General features: G+C 40.7%; 1 protein-coding gene across 16 annotated transcripts in view; it reads right to left on the bottom strand.

Moving 5' to 3' along the window:
* DOCK9 (dedicator of cytokinesis 9) overlaps positions 1-23,958 on the bottom strand; it is a 266,617-nt gene that overhangs the window by 176,593 nt on the left and 66,066 nt on the right. For 3 of the 16 annotated variants that reach the window (XM_063425586.1, XM_063425610.1, XM_063425578.1), the window contains exon 1: positions 13,669-14,089. The exons of 10 other annotated variants lie outside the window; for them this stretch is intronic. In XM_063425586.1, the coding sequence (XP_063281656.1) occupies positions 13,669-13,788 (120 nt within the window). In that variant the 5' untranslated portion in view covers positions 13,789-14,089. Of the gene's footprint in view, positions 1-13,668; positions 14,091-23,958 lie in introns of those variants that run through there. 3 more of the 16 variants (XM_063425516.1, XM_063425563.1, XM_063425601.1) reach the window with 2 other exon arrangements.

Raw genomic sequence — 23,958 nt, 5'->3', positions numbered from 1 at the left:
CCCCTTCTCTGCTTCTTACCTGGCTAGGGAGGGGGGATATGGCATTCTCTGGTGGTCCGGGTGGCAAGGACTGTGCAGTGGAGGGCCCACAGCAAGCTCTTAATTACCTTCCCAGCAGCTCACCTGTCTAAATCTTGCGGCTTGCAAGCCGCTCGGAGCTTTGCCATGGTAACGGCTGTGACGGCTGCGGGACACGTGAGATTTAGACAGGGGAGCTGCTGGGAAGGTAAGTAAGAGCTTGCTGCGGGCCCTCCAGGTCCACCAGGCCCATGACAACAGTCTCGGTTGTCATGGTCCCGGCATTCCTGGTCTGCATTATCGGCAATATCGGTATCTTTATAGGCAGATACCGATATTGCCGAAAATTCTGAATATAATTAATCAATAATCGGTCGATCCCTTTTCCCTACTTCTCATCCATGCCCCTGGTTCCTCCCTTTCTATGTGTGTTTGTGATCTATGCCACTTTTCTGTATATCCTTTCTTCACTCATGCTTCATCCTATATGACCCTTCTCCTACCAATCCATTACCCTCTACTACCAGAGGCGTAACTAGAAACCACGGGGCCCCGATGTGAGAATTGCCCTGGGGCCCCCCCAAATGTGTACGCCCCACCCACACATGCAGACACACACAAAGAGACATATACACACACACGCAAAATGTCCCCCTCCTGTTTCCTACCTTTTAGGTACAGGAGGGTGACTTTTCCTGGGGTCCAGTGGCTCAGGCTGATGGGAACTCTGACTCCCTCCTCTCTTCCTCCTGCACGCTCATTGGGGATTTCAGGGAGGAAGTGACCAGGGCAGTCACCCCCCACCCCCAACCTCTGATGTCATTACATGGGGCCTGGTCACGCTGCTTATTCATTTTCATCGGGTGGCCCTAACAGCATGGGCCACCCGATGGGACACTTAACATGCGGCCCCGACGGTTTTACAGCGGTCGTAGGGAGGCCGGGCCCCCTGGAGTGACGGGCCCGGTCGCAGCTGCGACCCCTGCGACCGCAGTAGTCCTGCCACTGCCTACTACATGTCCCTTCTTCTATCCATCCAGGCTACCTTTCTATATACCCTTCTTCCACCCACCCATTTATTACTCCTTAATCTGCTTACGTAAATTTATTTTTTTATGGTCTTTCATCTTCTCTTGCATCCCAAAATTCTTCCAATCTGCTACTTTCATTTTTTCTGAGGTATCATGTTCCTTACTTAAACAGCGGGGTATCATATGTGACAACCGGTGGTGTGAGGTAACTGCGAGAAAATTTACTTGGCCAGGCACTAAACACAGTTTCTTTACATATTACTCTTTAGTGACTTGCTATCCTTCAACCCTGATCAGTCTCCAAGTCTCTACCACTGAAGAACACCACCAAAGCATGATACCAACACCATGCTTCACCGTTGGGATGGTATTGCACAGGTGATGAGGTGTGCCTGGTTTTCTCAAGTCTCAAGATGCTTTAAATTGTGGCCAATCTTCAGATTAATACATCTGTCAATAAAGACCCGGTAGGTGTGATGGTTGTCCTTCTGTAAGTTTCTCCTATCTCCACACATGATCTCTGGAGCTCACCCAGAGTGACCATTGGGTTCTTGGTCTCCTCTCTTACCAAGGGTCCTCTCCAAGATTGCTCAGTTTGGTCGGATGGAAGAGTCCTTGTTTTTTTCTACCTTTTTCCTTTTAGGATTATAGAGGCCACTGAGCTATTGGAAACCTTCAATGCAGCCAGAACATTTTGTAGCCTTACCCAGACCTGTGCTTTAACATAAATCTGTCTCTGAGCCCTGCAAGAAGTTTTCTGACCTCATGGCTTGGTTTTTGCTCTGATATGCATTAACAGGTGTAAGACCTTTTATAAACAGGTGTGGGTCCTATACATTGAATTTGCCACATGTGGACTTTAATCAAAGTGTAGAAACCTCTCAAAGATGATCCATACAAACGGGATGCATGTGAGCTAAATTTCAAATGGGCTAAATGCAAAGCATCTGAATATGAATGTTTCCCAAGTTTTCAATATATATATGCAGTTGCAGAAAATAAACGACTTGCATATAAAAGTTTATGCTAATTCTGATTTGCAAAAACAAGGGAATTCATTGAAAAAATATATATATATACATATATATACATATACATATATACATATACATATATACATATATTGCAATGCAGGTAGTTTTGTTTCTGCCTCTGCTATATACACCACCTAAACTACAACAAATGCTTAAAAATAAAACAATAAAAGGTGACATCTCATTAAAGGGATTCTATAGGGTAAGGAATACAAAGCTGTATTCCTATCACTATAGTGTCCTCTGCCTGCCCCCACCCCACACACACCTTGCTGGATATCAGCGTCCGTTTGGCAACCTTAAGTCCAGTAAAATCACGTAAGCGCCTCTAGTGGCAAGAGACTGTCTTAGTGCTGCAATGCAGACATTGCAGTTTCTCGAATACTGCAATGTATTACATTGCAGGGGTAAGGGGGACAGGGACACTGCACCCAGACCCCTTCAACAAGCTGAAGTGGTCTATAGTGTCTCTTTAACCCCTTAAGGACACATGACATGTGTGACATGTCATGATTCCCTTTTATTCCTGAAGTTTGGTCCTTAAGGGGTTAAGAAAACATTTTTTAGTAGTTTTAAATATTGGAAAACCACTACATTCTTACAAGTTTAATATGACACATCAAATAAATATCTGTAATACCATGCCCTAAAAAACTTAAGCACTGTATCAAACCTTAGGAACACTCCAAGCATCATACCCACTACAGCATAATGTAATGGTAATGGGGTCAGTAGTGCCCGCTCTCCAATGTAAATAGTCAAATTGTTTTTGCTGATGATACTAAGATATGTAACAGGTTTGATGTTCCAAGAGGGATAAGCCAAATGGCTAATGATTTAGGTAAACTAGGAAAATGGTCAAAGTTGTGGCAACTGACATTTAATGTGGATAAGTGCAAGATAATGCATCTTGGACGTAAAAACCCAAGGGCAGAGTACAGAATATTTGATAGAGTCCTAACCAACATCTGAGGAAAGGGATTTAGGGGTGATTATTTCTGATGACTTAAAGGTAGGCAGACAATGTAATAGAGCAGCAGGAAATGCTAGCAGAATGATTGGTTGTATAGGGAGAGGTATTAGCAGTAGAAAGAGGGAAGTGCTCATGCCATTGTACAGAACACTGGTGAGATCTCACTTGGAGTACTGTACGCAGTACTGGAGACCGTATCTCCAGAAGGAAATTGATACCTTAGATAGAGTTCAGAGAAGGGCTACTAAACTGGTTCATGGATTACAGGATAAAACTTACCAGGAAAAGGATCTTAACATGTATAGCTTGGAGGAAAGACGAGACAGGGGGATATGATAGAAACATTTAAATACATAAAGGGAATCCACACAGTAAAGGAGGAGACTATATTTAAAAGAAGACTACCACAACAAGAGGACATAGTCTTAAATTAGAGGGACAAATGTTTAAAAATAATATCCGGAAGTATTACTTTATTGAGAGGGTAGTGGATGCATGGAATAGCCTTCCAGCTGAAGTGGTAGATGTTAACACAGTGAAGGAGTTTAAGCATGCGTGGGATAGGCATAAGGCTATCCTAACTATAAGATAAGGCCAGGGACTAATGAAAGTATTTAGAAAATTGGGCAGACTAGATGGGCCGAATGGTTCTTATCTGCCGTCACATTCTATGTTTCCCTCTGATACTGCCAGATGCAGTGTTTACTGACCCAAACCCATCAGTGCAAGGATTAGCTCTTTGGCTGAGAGTGATCAGCTGCAGACCAAAGCCAATAAACTGGCTTAGCTCAGAAAAGCAATCTCCTGTGCAACAGCTTCCCGCTGTTCTGTTTATGTAGTGTAGCGGCATCACAGGCAAGACTGTGGACCACTAGTAAGAAGTTAAACCATTCTAGTATGTGAGGGAGCTGTAGTGTTAGGGATACAACTTTGTATTCCTAGCACTCTAGTATCCCTTTAATGCAGCCCTGCTGTTAACCTTTTTAAAAAGTGCCTCTACCACAAGCAGGGACCCAATCTTGGAATTAGAATGTAACAATTGATACAAAGTTTATTTTACTTTGCAGGATATGGTACCAGGTTGATTAATGTAAGCCTCTTTTTGCTAAATTCAGAGACTAAAAATGGGAGTATACTCAAACCAAATAAAAAAATAAAAAAATAAAAAAAAATACATTGAAATGAATCATCTGTCTTTATGAAGTCATGAATACTTGGATCAACAATGTGTGGTTACATCATGAGAAAGGTAGCCGCAAGTGATTTAGAGATGATAAAGAAGAAAGTTGTTTGCTATTTAGGTTGTATTTTTAGATGTCTCATTTTATTTATCTTTTACACATTCATTCATCTATTATATCAAACTAGCATTATCAAATAACACTCGTTCCCTCCTGCACAAAATTCTTGTCAACTTGACCAGTAAATATAAGCTTGAATTGTAGGGGGAAAAAAAAAACATTACAACAAAAAATATTTACCAGGCCACTTTGCATTATTTAAATTGTCTTTATCCTTTCTGCCAAAATATAAGGGGAGGGGTGGGCGGTGAAAGGAGAGTCAAGAATAAACACCACTAAAATGGCTTGTCGCATAAGATTGTATCAGAAAGCCTGGAGGAGTATTGGCAGCGACACCATGAAGGGCCTGTGAGGAAAAATGTGCAGTAGGCGTGCATCTGAAGGCATGTGCATATAAATTATCTGCACAAAGAAACAGAATATCACAGAATAACCTTCCCTCATACAAGAGGACATTTGCAGATAATTAAAAAAAAAAAAAAAAAAAAAAAAAACCTGAAAGGAAATAACAGTTCTTGATATATTTCCAAAAGCAGTTATTTCTGTTTTGGCACAGAATGAGAGACATGGCAGGAATACAGTCCCTAAAAGGGTTTCTCCAACCACCAGGACCACTTCAGTGATTTGAAGTAGTTATGGTAGCAGGAGTCTGAATGTGATGGGGGTGGAGTTTGCTGCCAATCAACTTGCATGCTCCCGCATAGACCTCCTGTAAACAACGATCTACTTTTAAGCTACTGGTGTTAGATTACCATTTGAGAATATGGGACTGCGTGGGAATAGGCCGAGGGGCTGAGAAATGGAGTAACATTAGAGATATTAGCATGCTTCACTCCCACCCTGACTGAGCCAACCCAAAATGGCGACTCCTCCAAACTCAGACTCTGAGAAGTCAGAAGCAGATGGTTTTGATGCCTTAGGTGATTTACATCATTCAGACACAGGTGCTGTTGTTCAGGAGGACGATGTAGACATACCCTCTACAAAGCAAGACATCCACAATCTTCTGATAGAAGTTATAAATAGCATGGCTATGGAGATGGCTCTAATACACAGCAAAATCACCACAGTCCTAAAATGTGTTAGGGCTCTATTTATGGTTCATAATTGGACCAGACACCGCCTGGCACATGCCTTCTAGGTGATCACTCACTGGACCTTTCAGATTCCACCCATGATGTCACAAGGCTGGAAAAGACAACACCTGTTCATTAGTGGGATTTGTCCTCCATCAGAACCTTTGTCCCACTTCCATCCCAGCCTTCAATGTCCCAAATAAGGGAAACACAGAAACGCCACACCGAAATGGGGTAATTATCTTTCTGGTGGGGTGTCGTTAGGTAACAGGCGCAGCTTTCATTGATGCAGATCTCACCTGTTCATACTACAAATTATTTTAAACAGGATTTTTTTTTTTTTTTTTTTTAGGTTCAGTAGTTTATATAACCCGACAATTATTCTAGATTTGGTCACCGCTGTTTCCTACCCACTGATGTGCTATTTTTGAACTTGATCAAATTGCCTATGGTTCACCTTAAAACCAGTTAAATCTGTCGCATCAAATATGGTAAATTATTAGTAGATATACTCCTATGAGCTCTTCTAAAAGTTACCAGTTTTCAGGAAAAACATTGGAAACACTGAACATGCATCTCTCCTCCTGATTCCACTTTCAAGTTTGCACCAGACTGTACGTTACTGGTATGTTAGTAAATATTCTGTTACTGGAATATATTTTTTTCAAATTCATACTTGCCCTATATTCATTTAAATATATGTGTACATGTTTGTCTATATACTATGTTGAGGATCAGAGGGACTGTGTTATCAGCATAAAGACTAGCGCAAATCTAAGGCAAACTACTAAAATGTGGGGCATAACCATGTCTTGATAAATCTCTCCCTTTGAAGGTGGAGCAATTTGTATATGTAAATTGTTGTGATTAAAGCAAAGTGGAATTTTTAAGAAAAAGGCTCCACCAGTAAAAGACGCAATCAGCAAAACAACTAGATTTTTTATATACTATGAAAGATGCAGTAATTTAACCATCCATGGAAAACAGTTGCCTGTGCCACTATAAACAGTCCACTGACATAGCAATCAAAAGGAAACATACAGATCCTGTTTTCTTTAAAAACTCAGAGCTACAGAGATCCCACAAATTTCCATTAGTCTTTCAAACGACAGTGATTTGGTTGGGTGATGGGGGAGAACAGGAACACTGAGAAGTAATTATCTAAGCAGGTGTGGGAGACAAAATGGATCAAATTGCAGATTGAATATTATAAGTACAACTTCAAAAAGCTTGCTGTTAAAACTTCCTGCAATACAAAGGGCATTATAAAATACTGCAATAAGCCACTAAATACACATATAGAGAAATAGACAGACTGCAATTCAGCAACAAACAAGATTTTCAGGTTTTATGGGTAATATAATTTATCACATGATCATTACGTTTTCATTCAAGTGAATAAAAACCAAACCAAACCAAAATAAATAGGGTGTAAGAAAGGGCTCAACAAATAGAAGACGCCAGGCGGCCATGCTGATAGAGACATGGTACTTGGAGTAAAGAATCTGTGTCCATGTCAGTGACAGCAGATTAAAAAATCTCCCCGTACCTACCACATGGACTATATGCATGGTCACCACCACCTCTAAGTTGCCTGGAGGAGCACAGTACTACTCTTTTCATTATAAGAGCATGCTCTGAGAATAACAATAAAAAAAATAAAATAAAAAAAAAACACTCCTAACCTCCCTGCTCCCTCTATCAAATGTAGAGATCCACAACCCAAGTGCCTGCAGCTTCAGCATCCAAAGCCTCTCTCCTCTCCAGCAACACCAATAACTGAAAGAGAACAGGCAGGTCTGCAACATCATGACTGAATATGCCAGAAGTGAAATACCAAATCCTTCCAACACTGTGAGTCAGGGTACATCACAGTGAAACAAGAAGAAACCAAAAGCCGTCTCTGCTATAACAGAATGCAAAGAAAGTCCATGGACTCATCCCAGCTGTGCATCAGGGATGGTGTTACAAAATGCAGACCTCTGAATCTGCATTCACTCTATCACCAACATGTGAGTGAGTGTGTCTGTAGGTATTTATGTGTGAGAGTATTTGTGTCAAACAGATTAAGGGGTGAGGAAATTAAAACGAGGAAATCAAAAAGGGACACTATAGTCACCAGAACAACTACAGCTTATTGAATTTATTGAATTTATCCTGGTGAGTAGAATCATTACCTGCAGGCTTTTTGATGTAAACACTGTCTTTTCAGAGAAAATGCAGTGTTTACATTACAGCCTAGTGATAACTTTACTGGCCACTCCTCAGATGGCTGCTAGAGATCCTTCCTGGGTCATGGCTGCCTAAAATGCATCCAAACATTCAGTGTCTCCTCCCTCTGCATGCAGACACTGAACTTTTGTCATGGAGATTCATTGATTGAATTCATCTCTATGAGAAGATGCTGATTGGCCAGGGCTGCGTTTGAATCATGCTGGCTCTGCCCCTGATCTGCCTCTTTGTCAGTCTCAGCCAATCCTATGGGGAAGCACTGTGGTTGGATCAGGCTTCCACTTCTGATGTTTGTGTTCCTTACCCTATAGTGATCCTTTAAGGAATAAAGTCAGCAGACTTTCATGTTTGACAAGAAAGTACTTGATTTACTATAAGCAAGGGTAGAACAGGTGCTTGCTACTAATCAATTGGGGCACGCGGGAGGGGGGAGGGGGACAAGCTTTAATGCAAAGTACAGTCTTTGGAATCTTAGAAATGACTAAAGAAAACGTAGAATGTTAAGGCAGGCTTTAAGATAGCACTGTCACCGTCTGGGGACTTTGCAGAATTTGTAAAGACCCCTGACAGTGACAACCCTGGGGATTCAGTTGCCAAAGGGGTAGGCAAAAGTGAATTCTTCTTTTCTAAAACAGTCCCAGTGCCACCATGCTGTATGCTTGTGCATGCGCAAAAGTACAGTATTGAGGTCTATGGAGGATCCCGAGAGACCCTGCATAGATAAACAGAGGACATTGATGGAGGCAGAGCCAGCACCAAGGGACCTCAGTGCTGGAAAAAGGCGAGTAAAAGGTGAATTTCAATGTCATATGGGGGTGGTTGGGGGATGGGAGAATAACAGATAAACACTGTAGTGTTAGTAATACAGCTTTCCTTTAACTTGTATTTCATAAAGATTATATCTGAAAATTGACAGATACACTTTAAAAGCATAGGAATGGGGCTGTGCGCAGCATTTGTTTTAGTTGCAACCATGGTTCGGGCACTCTCGCTGAGCTAATGAAAGAGTGTTGACATGAACAAAATGCCATGCAAACAATTTGCACAGGCAAAGAACGAACTGTGGGAGATGGAGAAAATATGGTAAGCTTATAACTTCAGCAAAGTAATCCAGGCACTAAAGGTCTTCATACATCAGCAGATTTATTGGAAAAACAGGCCAGATACAGCAACGTTTCGATTCCTTCAGGGATCCTTTAGTGCCTGGATTACTTTGCTGTTACTATATGGATTAGGGGTTTGTATATACCGTAGGTGATGAGAGTGCGGATCCCTTCCTTTTTTTGCCATCAAGCTTATATTTTCAAAATGTTTTGCAAATCACCTTAGTTGGAAGCTGTTAGAGTAGAGAGACAGAGAGAGGGCTCTTTTGATCACAAGGTTAACTATCCATCGCTATGGTGCATGGATAGGGCTAAATGCATTTGGTCCTTTTGTTCAATGTAACAGACACTAAGAATAATGCATGACTATAAAAAAAAAAAAAAACAATGGCCCTGACACCTCTTCACGGAAGGTATACAAAATTCATATAGTATCAAAAAGCTAAGTGTCACAAAAAACATCTCTGTGTTAGTTAATAGCGGAGGGTTTTTTCAGGGCCAAATACATATAAAACAAAATTAGATCAGTTACACTGAATTGTTCCCACACAGATTTGGGTTAGATCCACAGTTCTTTATGTGTACAGAAGGTGAAGTTGAGGACGAACAGATGCATTTTTCTGAACCATTCCAATTACTCCAATTCAAATTTCCTCCAAGAAAATAAAAATAAAATGCTTATATTTTGTTTTTTAAAGTGTAATTTAAATTGGAGCCAACAGTGTATCTCTTATCCATAATTTGGGAAAACAACAGAAGCAGCAAAACAATAACAGATTGACCTACTGCATCTTACTAGCCTACTGAAGTGGTTACAATGCAGGAGTACCCTGGCCCCATTTTCCAGTAATGGGGCAAACCATTTTCCAACGATTTGTCTCTTACCTGGGTGGCTAGTTATGACATTCAGCTTCTGCTGATAGGAGGTTAAACTCCATATGTGCAGTGTTTTAAAGCCCAACGCTGCATATACAGACACCATTACCACTTCAAATCACTGAAGATGCCATGGTGCTTTAATTAACCCTTTAATAATTGCACGCCACAAAATGTAAAAGGCACTCTAATTTGGCAATGTGTTTTGGCACTAAAATATGCAGTGTCACAAAAATAAAATGGTGGATTTATCACTGCAGTAAATGTGTTCATATATATGAGAATTGCGTGACTAATTCTCTTAATGTACAAAAAGATATTTATGACCTGTTATAGCCTGCCCCCCATCCAAAAAAGAAATTGTGGGGGTCAATTATATTTATTATATATGTTATTGAGCAATAATGTGGCCTACTGTAAAAAGGAGACAACCATCAAGCACATAACAGTAATGTTAATTTCTATACAGGAAGGTTAAAATAATCCTCTTATGTCGGACAGAAGCATCAAATTACAAGGTTGACGGTGCATTCTGGCAATAATCGTTCTAGCTGGCCCCAATGGGCAGAATTTTGTTTCAGTTTCCTGTGATAAACAGAAGGTGGAAGGGAGTATCAAGCAGTATAAAGTCTTCCTTTGCCATTGGTACCCTTCAAATAGAAGTGGATATCCTCATTATTTGAGATATGACAGCAACACCGGGCCAGTTTACAAAAAACACAGACTAGCATGCTAATTGCAATCTCATCAGGAAGAGATAAGCATCTTAACTAAAGGAAAAGATTGGCATTGATGGAAATCTACTTTATGTTAAATTCCCACATGGCCTGCACCTTATTTATTGATCACACTCTCTCTCACATTACCAGGCATTCCTAGAGAAATTCTTGGGAATTTTTAACTTTAAAACATCCCCGCCCCCCATTAAGTGCTCCACAAGAGCCGTCATTTTACAATGTGCCAAATGTTGTGGTACTTAAATCTGTCAGAAATACAATGCTCTCCTCCAGGAAAACTGTAATCCAAACATTTTTTTCTTGGTTGATATTTTACATTAAGATACATGATCTGGAAAATGTTGAATTGGTTAGTATTTTAGCAGGCATAAGATAACTCCCTGATAAGGGTAAAACACCCCCACAGACAAATATGCTCAAAAACAGGCATTAAACCTGATCACAGACACATTTCACTAGATTGTCTTTAAGCTTCTCTTAAAAGACAAAAACAACATTCATCATATTTGAATTTTGATTTAATGCTTCATTCTTCTACTTTCCTGGGAATTCAAGTAATTTTGTAAAAGCAGTAGACGTAAAAGACAGCTCATTAACATCATTATGGAAGTAGCACTGCTTTTACATCATTAAAGTTTCATGAAGCAGAATGAGAGCAAAAAAAAGCAAGTTACATGTTCCCCAGAAACAAACTGACACAATACACATCATTCATACACACTGTAACATCTGAAATGCTTTGGTCAACTGCACCCTTAGTAAACAAATTAGAATAAATTCCTAGAAATTGTGACTAACAAAATGTCAGTTCAGGAAAACAGTGATGAAGCCAATTACAGTTATTTATATTTATTTATAAAATATTTTACCAGGATGTCCTGGGTCCACAAAACATTGCATTGTTACAATAGGATACAATATTACAAAAAATAAAAATACACAAACTAAATATATCTCTATAGCTATCTCTATAGCGATCTCTATAGCTATAGCTATATCTATCTATAGCTATCTCTATAGCTATATCTATCTATAGCTATCTCTATAGCTATATCTATATCTATAGCTATATCTATATCTATATCTATCTATAGCTATAGCTATAGATATAGATATATACACACACACACACACACACACACGTGATAAATATATTCAACCATGACAGGTGCATTCTGTATTGAGGTATATTGCCATAGACCTCTTAAAAGATTTTAGATTGAATGAAGATTTGACTGTGTCCCTGACGTTATGCCATAATTGCGGTGCTATGTAGGAAAATGAGGATCGAGCCACTTTATTTTTGTAGTGCGGTATGCTAAATATTCTGCTAGTACTAGATCGGAAGGTTATATGGGGTGGGAACAGCTGGGGAGAGCATTCTACTCAGGTAGGGTGGGAGCTTCCCAGAAAAGTTCTTATGCACAAAGCTGGAAAAATTAAGAGTGCGTCGGGATTCCAGCGACAGCCAGTTTAGCTCTTTTATCATGTCACAATGGTGGGTAAAGTAACTGCATTCTAGTACAAAGCAGCAGAATGAATAACATATTACGTTTATTAAAGTGGGTTCGCAATGCAGGTGCATACACGACAACCCCATAATCAATGACCGGCATTAGCATTCGTTGCACTGTTTCCTTACTGTAGGGCTTAGGCAGGATTTGTTTCTGTACAGGACACCTAGTTTTTGGTAAAGTTTTGAAGAGATTTTTTCAATGTGAAGGCAAAAGGATAGATTGGGGTCTAGCAACACACCTAAATATTTAAAAGAACACACTGCTGTCCATGTGCTATTTGAATTTGTTTTGATACATAGTTGTTGATTTTGTAGTTTACGTAATATGGGTATCATATGGGTATCGTTCCAAAGATCATTGTAACTGTTTGTAACTAGTTTGTCAGTGTTTAGGAAAAGTTTGTTATCAGCTGTCCACTTTTCTACCCAACATATTCTGCAGCACTGTACAATTGGTAAACAAAACAAACACTAAATTCTAACAAAACATGATTGACAAACTAGGAAAGTAGATGAACAGCTATTAGAAAATTAATATTGTTCCATTTTAATTGCTGATTTGACTGCTTTGTCTTTAAGATACAATATATACACTGCTGGTTAATTTTTCACTAGGATACAATATATACACTGTTGGTTAATTTGTTATTACCATAATTGTACATACTATTGATTGGTTTATACATTTATAAACCAGGGAGAATATTGACGTGTAGAGCATACAACATAGACTCCCTAGCCGAGCCTACAAAATGGGGTTCAGCATTTGTTCGAGCAAGCACATCAAATTGGCAGTTACCAAATAATTTATTTAAATTGCGATGAGGCTAATGAAAGTATTTTGAAGAAACTATTTTAGTACACATCAAAGCACAATTTATGAAAGGGTGACCAAGCTAATATTAAGAACAGTAACTAGGTCCCTGTCAAAATGAACAAAAGGATCACATATAAGGTGTGTCTAGAGGCCAGCGCACAAACACAGGGTGAGCCTGAACAAACAGCATTACAGCAGTTATTTCCTATGGATATCAGAAGCCCCACTCCTATCAACGCTAACGCTTGGCACATATTTAAAACATTAGCCTACTTCAAATGTATCAGAGTATATTCTGCAAAGAAAATGTACACCACAATATCTATTGTAATTCATGGAATGCAAGGCAAAAATGTAACGTGAAATCATCGTCATCACCTAACTTTACTTTAAACCAGAGCTAGACTATTAGATTTGCCCCTGTATTCATCGTGGCACAAGTCAATAAGAATGTACTGCACATAGTGATCCCACACCTCCACTTGAACTTATAACAACACTTACAAAAAATGTACTCCCTGCAGCTGCACACCACCATACTTTTCATTATTTATATCTAATGGTATTCTGTACCACTGATTAATGAATAAATAGTAATGCAAGATCAGCTTAATCCCAGGTCATTTCTTAGTACTTACATCTCTTAAGACAGTGTTTTACCGGTACTAAACTCCCAAACTGAAATTTGACAGCCAGGGGTCATCAGAGTTTCAGTCCAAGTTTTCCAGTACAGGTTAGCCATGCCTTCCTATCCTATTTATTGTGGATTTACTACTTACTAACTAACAATGGTTAACAAATATGTCAGCGCCTGAAGAGATGGTGCAAAATGCCCAGCCATTCTCTGTTTTCACAAACATGTGCCAATTTAAAATAAACAATTGTTTGCATGCCTCCTTAGCCAAGCACAAAACATCTCCCATTACAAATAACCATGTGGCTAGTTGCCCTTACCAGTTCTGGCACTGGAGTCTCTGCTTCTACCTCTGGCTCATTGGCATCCTTGTACTGCTGAGGAGACTCTATCACAATCTCCCTCTTAACACTTTTCCCTGTGTTAGTCCTGCTTTGCATTTTCAGTGAACCTCTGTTATAGCCGCTATCCACAAGCACTTCACAGTCTGTTAAGATGGGCTTACATGTCAAAAAATGAGAAAGGGAAGTGCCTCTCCCAGTCTCCTTAGACTCAAAACTAGGAGAAAGAAGGGGAAAAAAGTGAACAGTCCTAGTCTTTTTCTATTGGGAAACACAGTGCAGTTCTGAGCCGGCCTCTGAAGGGGGTTGGAATAATGTCCTGTCTGGAAAAGGAGGATCTGTCTTCATGTCACAACGAAAACAAACCACAAGTGCTGTGCAGTGCATGGTGCAATGTGTCTCGGACTGGGAGCAGCAGATGTATTAGCAGAACATTTAGAAGGATTTTGCAGAGTCGTATGCTATGAACTGCAGGGCATTTACAATACACAATGAGTCAGTTTGATTCCTTTCTGCTCCTATGTGCTCAGACTGGAAAATCCACTGTATTAAAACAAAGTATAGGTAAATGCAATCAGAAAAGCTGAATAGTTCAAAGCAATAGGGATCTCCGTGAAATCTACACACCCTTGTAATTTGTTACTAGATTTGGGGGAGGGAAATCTGGCATTCCAAGACTCTTCATTCAAACAGGTTTACCTCACAGCTTGTTAGCTTCACACCTTAGAACACACACATTTCAATGCTTTCTAAAAGGTATTATAGGGCTGGTAAAATATCACTGAGTTTTAGCAGCTTGCCCGATGTAACATGATTTTATAGGTTTATCGTGTCATGAATAGTTAACATTTACAGTCAAGTGCAATTTGTTTTTGAATTCAATTAAGTTTTTTACAGAAAGCAAAATGGAAAAAAAAAAAACATTGTTTTCTAATAACCCAGTAAATAACCTGTTCATGCATCCAAATGCCAAATAAAATATACTATGTTATGTAAAATACTATATATTATGTTGATGGGTTATTTTTACCCTTTGGAGCGGGGAACTTTTCTGTGTAAAATGCCCTACTGGGCACTTTAGCAAGTGCTCCTGCTCCGATTGCAGGTTTAACTTATCTTAAATCCAGTGCCAAGCATAGTTTTCGTCACTGCATGCTCAGAGCATAAGCTGTAATGGAGAGCGGCGGGCAGGATCACCCATAGGGTTTCAGGAGAGAGCTAGCTACCCTTTGCCTGCCACGGAAATATCATCACGTCTTGCAGCCACGCAAGCTGATAACAAATGTAAAATATGCACAGAATTTACATTACGCAGCCTGGAACAGAATTCTGAGCGGCCAATGTCACGTGTGCTAGGGGAACAAATATAAATATCTCAGTATATGCAGTGTTTCCAACTAAAACACTGCACATACATACTTCTACCACCATGACTACTTCAAATCAATGACACCTTTTAATAGGACTCTGTTAGTTACTGGTGGTCTCACTATGAACCCTTTCTCTCCCCCAGCAGCCTGAATTATTTGTGCCACAGTTGCAGCAATATTCTGGAAACATTCTGTAGAGATTCTGGACACTGACACAATAGCATCACATAACTACTGCAGTTTGTCAACTGCACAACCATTATGCAAATCTCTGCTTCCATCACATCCCAAAGCAGCTATATTGGGTTGAGATCTGCTGAATGTGAAAGTCTTCATTTAAAAAACAAAACAAAAAAAAAAACACTGATAGGGTTATTCAGCAGTCAGAATTAAAAGTGAATTCAAACAAAATGAAACATTTAAGGCCAGATTACCGGTTTGTTGACAAATCCAAATACATCAATAGTGATTACTGAACAAGAAATAACACACAAAAATAGAAAAGTCAAAACAATTTAAAGGGACACTCTAGGCACCGGAACCACTACACCTTAAAGGAACACTATAGTCACCTAAATTACTTTAGCTAAATAAAGCAGTTTTAGTGTATAGATCATTCCCCTGCAATTTCACTGCTCAATTCACTGTCAGTTAGGAGTTAAATCACTTTGTTTCTGTTTATGCAGCCCTAGCCACACCTCTCCTGGCTATGATTGACGGAGCCTGCATGAAAAAAAAAAACTGGTTTCACTTTGAAACAGATGTAATTTACCTTAAATAATTGTATCTCAATCTCTAAATTGAACTTTAATCACATACAGGAGGCTCTTGCAGGGTCTAGCAAGCTATTAACATAGGGGATAAGAAAATCTTAATTAAACAGAACTTGCAATAAAGAAAGCCTAAATAGGGCTCTCTTTACAGGAAGTGTTTATGGAAGGCTGTGCAAGTCACATGCAGGGAGGGGTGACTAGGGTTCATAAACAAAGGGATTTAACTCCTAAATGGCAGAGGATTGAGCAATGAGGCTGCAGGGGCATGTTCTATACACCACAACTGATTCATTAAGCTAAAGTTGTACAGGTTACTATAGTGTCCCTTTAATGTAGTGGTTCTGGTGTAAATAGCCCATCCTTGAAGGTTGATAATTCTAAATACGGTCTTTTCAGTGAAAAGGCAGCATTTACATTTGACCCTAAGTTCACCATTAAGGACTGTCACTTAAGGCCTTCCTGGTGAAGTCCTGCAATCTTTTCAACACCAGCATATAAAGTCTTTATACTCTGTATCCCTATGCAGAATATTAGTCATTTCATGCATATTGCTGTACATGCTCACTAACCCTCCCATTCTACATTTGTATTCCTAACGTTAGAGTTTCACCTTAAGCTTAGACTTGAAAGCATATGATGTGTAGGAGTGCTATAGCTTAGAACAGGGGTCCTCAAACTGCGGCTCTCCAGATGTTGCTGAACTACAACTCCCATGATTCTTTGAATTACATATATAGCCAGAGAATCATGGGAGTTGTAGTTCAGCAACACCTGGGGGGCCGGAGTTTGAGGACCCCTGGCTTAGAATTACCAACACAGATGTAAACAAGGTATAGGTTGTTTTTTAAACTACCCGATTAGGCAGACTTCATGGGAAAGAAAGTTAGTTACATGACCCTCTAATAGACCTTTATAAAACACAATGATTCCAAAACGTGCTGGAAAAACACTAGGAACGTTCTACTTCACATACAAAAAAGATAAGGGAATAGCTAATGTAAGAGCTCCGTCTCCATTCTGCAAGAGATGAAAAGTGTAACACTAAGCAATAAGCGGCTAATGGCTTGTGTACGTCCACACAGCATTCTGAAACAACTAGAAATTGTGCAAAAACTGTAGCTGTGGCCTTTATCATTTTAATTTTCCAGACATTGCTTGGTATTGTAGATGTATGATTAGGTAGATGTCAAATGTTAAAAGGAAATTAAATCCTGTGAAAATGAAACGGAACTTTAAATGGACACTGTGACCTCTTCATCTCATTGAAGTGGTTATAGTGTCTGGAGTCAATCGGCACTGCGCTACTACCCTTTAGCATTAAACAGTTTTTTTTAATTCTTTAATTTTCTCAAGGCAGGTACAGTGATATGCCATTAACAGTCGGGCTTGTGCATAAGCCCTGTATACAAGTCATACTTAAGAACATTGTGGTCTAATATGCCATCAAAAAGACACGCTCTTGCATTACATATTATTCAGCAACACTGCATTAAACATTAAACAGCTTTAATGCTAAAAAAAAAAAAAAATCCCTACTGTGATGCTTAGGATATTGAGAAAGCATTACCCTGAGCAGCAATGAGAGGCTGTAAATGGTTGAGAGTGTCAGCTGACCACTTTCAGCCTATCAAAGTGCCCGCTTCAGTATGAATCCGTATAGCTAAAAGTGTGTCTGCCTTAGCCATACCTCCAGTGTGGGCCAAGCTCTGGGCTATTAGAAATCCTAACTCAGTTTTAATGGGCTATTTACTTTAGGGGGGCAGGGGGCCCCTTAAAAAAAAAAAAGTTTTTGCAGGTAATTTTTTTGGTTTTAAATTTATCTGGAACCCAGCGCCAGGCAAAGCTCCCCCACACAGCAGTGGCCTTGCATTGTACAATAAAAGGCTTACTGGGATTTAACTAGCTGGAAGTGCCAGAGGTTTAACTAGCTTGAAGATTAAAACTGTTATAAAAAAAATAACATGTGTAATCCCTCTGGCTCAGAACTATGTAACCACATCATGAATTTTAGCACAGCACCATTAACTGTTTTAATGTACAATGCACCATATTTAGAAACCTACGATTGATCTCTTCCTTTATCAAAACAAACATGGGCACTGCCAGCAGTATCGCGCTGCCTGAGGGTGATAGGAGTGTGATGTCCACTATCACACTTCAATCACCCTTAGGCAGCCAGCCCAGTAGATTACTCACTGGCTCACCTCCCTACCTTCAGCTAAGCTCCACATGCAGGGATTCACAGGGAAGTGTAACATGAGGTTTTGAAGTGGCGCCTCATTGCCTGGAGGCTAAAGTGTTCCGGATGGGGAAGATGGTGTACGGTGACTAGGAGAGGTGAGTAAGTTATCGGTAATATCAATAAATTACAATGCCAACACAGATTAGCAGAAATGCCGAATATCATCTGTAGTAATCAGCTGAAGCAATAATCCATCTATCCCTAATTGGAACTTCCTGTTTGAAATTGTTGTGACCTAAAACTGACCATTGAGAGCATGTAAAGAAAGAATAACCTTAGTAGCACAGGTAATGGAAAACAAATGCTTTACAGAGTACATGAAATCTGCCTAACATTTAATAAGCTTGCCAAGTCCTCAGAAGCAGTTAGTATGCTTTCCAATTTACTTTCAACAGCCACTTAACATGCATATTATATACCATACGCACACACACTTTTAACATTTTAATTGTAAGTATTGTAGGGATAATTGTGGGGCAAAATATTAAAATATTTTCTAGCATGGGGGCGTGGCTAGCCGAGCACCTAAGCAGACGTGCTTGCAGGGAGCTCCTGCAAAAAACCTCGAAAAACAGCCCCAAAAGCCACGAAAACATCAATTTCACCCTATAGCTGGCATATTGAGAACCCTGAACCCCCCAAGAGAGAGATGGGGCGCAAGCACCGCAAACAACTGACATTGGAGGCTTCCACACTGCCCGACATCAGACGGTCCTTCGACAGGCCGCAGCAGCCAGTACAGCCTAAAATGGCGCCGAACAGGCCTCAAAGCTCCAGCGAGTCGGAGGTGACCCCTGACGAAGAGGAACCAGGGACGACTAAAACCCCCAGCAGAGTGTACCAAAGGGAGGACTCCGACACGTCTCCCTCTACCAAAGGGGACATTAAAAGGCTCCTGCTGGAGCTCCGGGAGGTCTGGAAGAAAGACTTGGATGGAGTGCGGGAAGAAATGGGCGGCATCGTGACACGCCTGGGAGCAGTGGAGGCCCGGGAGACGAAGAGGGAAACTAGCCTCACGGAGACCCGAGCTACTGTGGCAGATCTCTCACAACAGCTCCAGCGACTCACTCGCACCGTCACTGCCATTGAGGCCAGGCACCGCAAGAAGAATCTACGCATTAGGGGGGTGCCGGAGACGGTGGGACCTGAGGCGGTGCTGGAGTTCGCCAACAAAGTGGCCATGGTGATGGAGGTGAGGGGAGAAGGCGTACTACCGCCTATAACATCAGCATTTCGGATTCGGAAGGCCGCTACAGCCCCAGTGGACGCTCCCAGGGACATTATTGCAGTCACCAGGAGCGTGGCGGTGAAAGCGGCAGTGCTTACCGCCTCACGGAACACCCCCGTCCTCGCTGTAGACAATTGCCGTGTGCAAATCTTCGACGACCTGCCATTCGCAGTACTGTTAGAAAGACGCAGATTCCTGCCGGTCACCAGGGCCCTCAGGGACCATGGAGTAAGGTACAGATGGGGCGCCTTGGGTACCCTGGTGGTAACCCATGGGGACACAGTGATGTCGTTGTCCGCGGGGGAAGACCCAGCGGATCTTTTGGAAAAACTCCAAATACCACGGCTGCCACCCGCAGAGCACCAGACGCCACATACGAGCAACCGTCCCATCGGAGGAAGAGACAATCCTGGCACAGCAATGGCGGAACGAAGACCGACACATCAGTACCCTCCATAAGCCAGGTAACCCAGAGGGGGGACTACAACCAAGTAGATGAAAAGGACTAAACGGAGGCCCAGGCAGGACTTAAGCCCAATTGCCTCACACGAGACTGATTTCACATTTATCTTTATTTTTTACATTTCTTTTTTGTCCTTCTCGAGTTCTCTAGACTTTACCTACCCCACTGCTCTCCAAGAGGCCACACTGACTACCTTGACCCTAAAGCTGGGCAAACATGGCCTCAGAGGAGCTGAACAGTTCATCCCCACAGTGTTTGCTCCCATACTCCACCAGTGTGACCATTTTCAATCCCCCTGAACCGCCACTGAGTATTAACTAAAGGCGTTTCTTACTCCCATATGAGGCGTTACTATGTGCCGTCACTCTGATTCTGACGACCCCAAAAGAATAGCGAACGCATTTTTTAAAGGTGTTTAACTTAGCATTATTAACGCTACAACGCAGTAATTTCGAGAGGCACACCTCAACCCCGCAAATTTGCTTGCGGGATTCACTAATGAATACATAGCTTACTAACAAGGGCACAATTAACATGTTCTCTCCAGAGTACTTACTTTCACCCCGCAAATGTCATCACCATGTTCCCCCCAATATGCTTATATTAATCATACCAGAGTTGCTAAAGCGTACGATAGAGAGTATCACCTTAACTCCACATGAGTTGCTCACCTGTACGGTCAATCTGCTTAACTTAGCTACCCATGAGTATCCACCAGCTCCCACCACAGTAGTTACTCCTAACCCTCTAGAGCGATGAATAGGCGATACCAATGCGGTTACTTTAACTCTTAAGTGAGTCGACCACGAGGTCCGTCACTGAGTATCAGTTAACCCTCAAAGGGTCACTACCCAAAGCTACTTATATACTCACCTCGACCCCACATGAGCCGCTAACAAGCTCTACTAAGGTCATATGCTTTTAAATATTCCGGGACCTGACAATGCGATGTAACGAGTGATTACTGTGAGACTCACACAAGCGACCTGTCCGTTTTGGCCCCACGAGAATGGCCGGAGTATTATATCAGGTGGTCCCTCATAGGGCCCGTAGGCCCCCACAAGTTATTGGTGCACTATACTATCAGGCCCGCCTGAGCAGCCGGCACGGCAAACCAAACGTGTTAATCCCAAACCCCAACGAACCGCTGGCAGGACGCACCACACGATATACCTTAAAACCGCTATAACCGATAACACGCTGTACCAATATGTTCACAGTGAGTCCTCGCAGAAAGCTATAGCATATTCCCTTATTCCATCGCCATTTACATAGGAGATGTTAACGTGACCAAAGAAGAATGACTAATGTATAGTGTTGACTTAAGTTTTGTATAACTTTTATCCTGTATTGAATGATTGTATGTTAACCATCAAAACCAGTGGAGTGCTCCTCCACAACAAAAAATAAAAATAAAAAAAATATATATATATATATATATTTTCTAGCATAATATGTCTGACAGTACCATCATATTACTACCATAATCCTGGACATGAAAATCAATACACAGAGAATGAGTGGGAAGAGCAATTAGTTAAAAATAAGAGCGAGGCAGGTTGACATAATTACTAAGATTTCACACCTGTCACAATGTCAATGCACAGCACCTGCTATAAGACCCAAGGGTCAGGCTGTGCCAATAAACTCTCCATTCTAATGCCAGCCATTAGTGCACTTGTCAGGCACCACAGGCCTGGAAGAAAGGAGGTCATTCATTTTGTTCCTCAAAAACACACACACACACAAAAAAAAGCTAAACGTTTTCTTAACCTTGTGAACCATCATTCTTTATCACAGCTCAATATGAGATCTACTTCTTGCTAACTGCGTTTCTTACCGAAAGTGCAATTCAATATGATATGGGGCCATATTTCTTTGACAGCTATTGGACTAGTTAGCGTATGAACAATATATTATTAGTGTTCTTACAATGGTAACAAGACACGCATCTTTTTACAAATCTATCAGCTATTTGTGTAAATAGACCCAGTGGAAGCATATTATTTATATACACTCTTTTTACAAATCTATCAGCTATTTGTGTAAATAGACCCTGAGCATAGCGGAGGATATGTAAATAAACTAAGAAAATAATATGTAAATAAACAGAGAAAGTATTACAGTTGCCTTTCAGTGGTTTAACAGCCATCCGTATTAAAAAAGTTTTAATTGAGACAACATGGATATCACAATGAAAATCTTATATCCCCTGCTGTGGAGTAAGGACGACATAAGGATTAAAGATGGGGACATGTGCTGCTTTTATGATCTGTGGAAGGATATTATTTATATACACTAGAGTGTCACATTACAGTGCAAGCAATATATCTGGCAGCCATGTGCCCCTCCTAAGAAACGTGCAAACCTTATACCTATATAGGCAATCTGAGATGCAAACTCATTATTTAAATAAATATAAAAAAAGTCACCAGAGGAGATTTAAAGGTTATACAATTTTAACATGCTTAGCGCTAATAAAATAGAGTCAAAATATATTTTTGGGTAAGATTAATTAACCTGTTTGTGACTTCCCAGCTTTTGAAGAATGAACTACAGCAGCCATGGTCATTTGCTAGATTATGGGAATTTTACGACAGAGGAGGAATTACAGAATTGAGTTATTGCAGGATTACAATTTCTATGAACAGGCTGGCAACGCATCATGGGGGTTATGGTTTTTAGCAAGAGCAATAAGATGGTGTTATTTGCTCTAGAGATAAAAAATAATGTTACTTGTAGACAACACACATTGAAATGTGGTGCAAAGAATCATCCCAGTTTTTGGACAAGGTTATTCATACCAACTCACCTCCCTCTTCTTAAACAGTCCTTGAAGGGCCAGTTTAAGAAGCATAAGGCACCATAACAACATGTAAATTAAGTTGTTATGGTGCAACTCATACCTTCAAGGGCTAAACTGTTCTCAAACGGTTTAATACCAAACTTGCCTCTAGCACCGATATTAGCTCAGTTTGCCTCACATTGTTTTCCTGAATGCAGAACCTAGAAAGGCCTCCTATTTCTCTAGATACTGGTTTTACTCTTTTTACCTGAAAGATTTTAATCAATCGTTTCCGAAGAACATGAATAATATAATAATAATATAGTGTTTTTATTAACTTAGCGGCACACTTCTATTTTGAATCTTTGCATGTTTGTCACTTAAAAGGTATAATGTCCACATTGCTCTTTGCTATTTAAGTGATGTCAACAGACATGTATGTTTGCAGAGACACATAATTTACAATCTTTACCACCTGCCATTCTCTTTACTTGGAGCATATTTCCCACCATGCTCCTAATCTCTTCCCCGGTTTACATAACTTTACTCTTTATACCTTTCAAGAAAGGGGGGAGGACAGCGGTTTTAAATTTTAATAACAAAATTAATACAAATGTCAAGCTTTATCATCACAACATATAGGAATTAAAATGCATTAGTGTCCAGATCTCATGTGAGCCAGTCATTCACGTAGCAAATGCATAGAAAACATTTTTAACCTATAGCTTGCTTCTACCTCCACCAATATACCGGGTAGTTGCCATAGTGAGTGCAAATAGTCACCAATTACTTTTAAACTCCATCTTACATTGCAAAGCGGACAAGATTTACAGTGAGCGATTAATGCTGCTAGAGCAGAGGTTCCCAAACAGGGGAGCCGCAAGTTGTTTTCCCTGTGCTATGATGATAGCACTGGGAACTGTGCTCTACCCTGTCTGCTCTTCAGGACTGGAGGGGGAGATCAGAGATCTCCTTCTCTGGCCTGCTAGCACTATGCTGACAGCCGGCAGGGGATGGGGGGGTGAGGACCCGGGGAGCTCTAACCTGCAGCTCCACCGTGTTCTCCTCTCGCGAGCTCAGAGCATTGCTGCAGTTCACACGGCAACGCTCCGAATCTCTCAAGAGTGAACTCTAGAGTTCACGGTCACCACCGGGGACTGCAAGGTAAGCCGGGAGGGGGGACATCATTTTTATTTTTAATAAAAATTTAAAAAAATACACACACACCCTATGCCGGCAGACACCAGGTAAGTTGTTTTTAAACAGTTTGACTACTTACCCTGGGTGGGCACTACAGCACTACTGGCATCATAACCACTACAATGTAAAGTAGTGGTTATTGTGCCTGGATTGTTTCTTTAAATAATCTACCAGTGCCACTCCCAAGATTAGGGGCCCAGTACATGCC

The sequence above is a fragment of the Pelobates fuscus genome, chromosome 1, assembly GCF_036172605.1.
Source record: "Pelobates fuscus isolate aPelFus1 chromosome 1, aPelFus1.pri, whole genome shotgun sequence".
Taxonomy (NCBI): Eukaryota; Metazoa; Chordata; class Amphibia; order Anura; family Pelobatidae; genus Pelobates; species Pelobates fuscus.
Note: the sequence above shows the minus strand (reverse complement) of the source record. Positions and strands in the feature narration are given on the sequence as shown.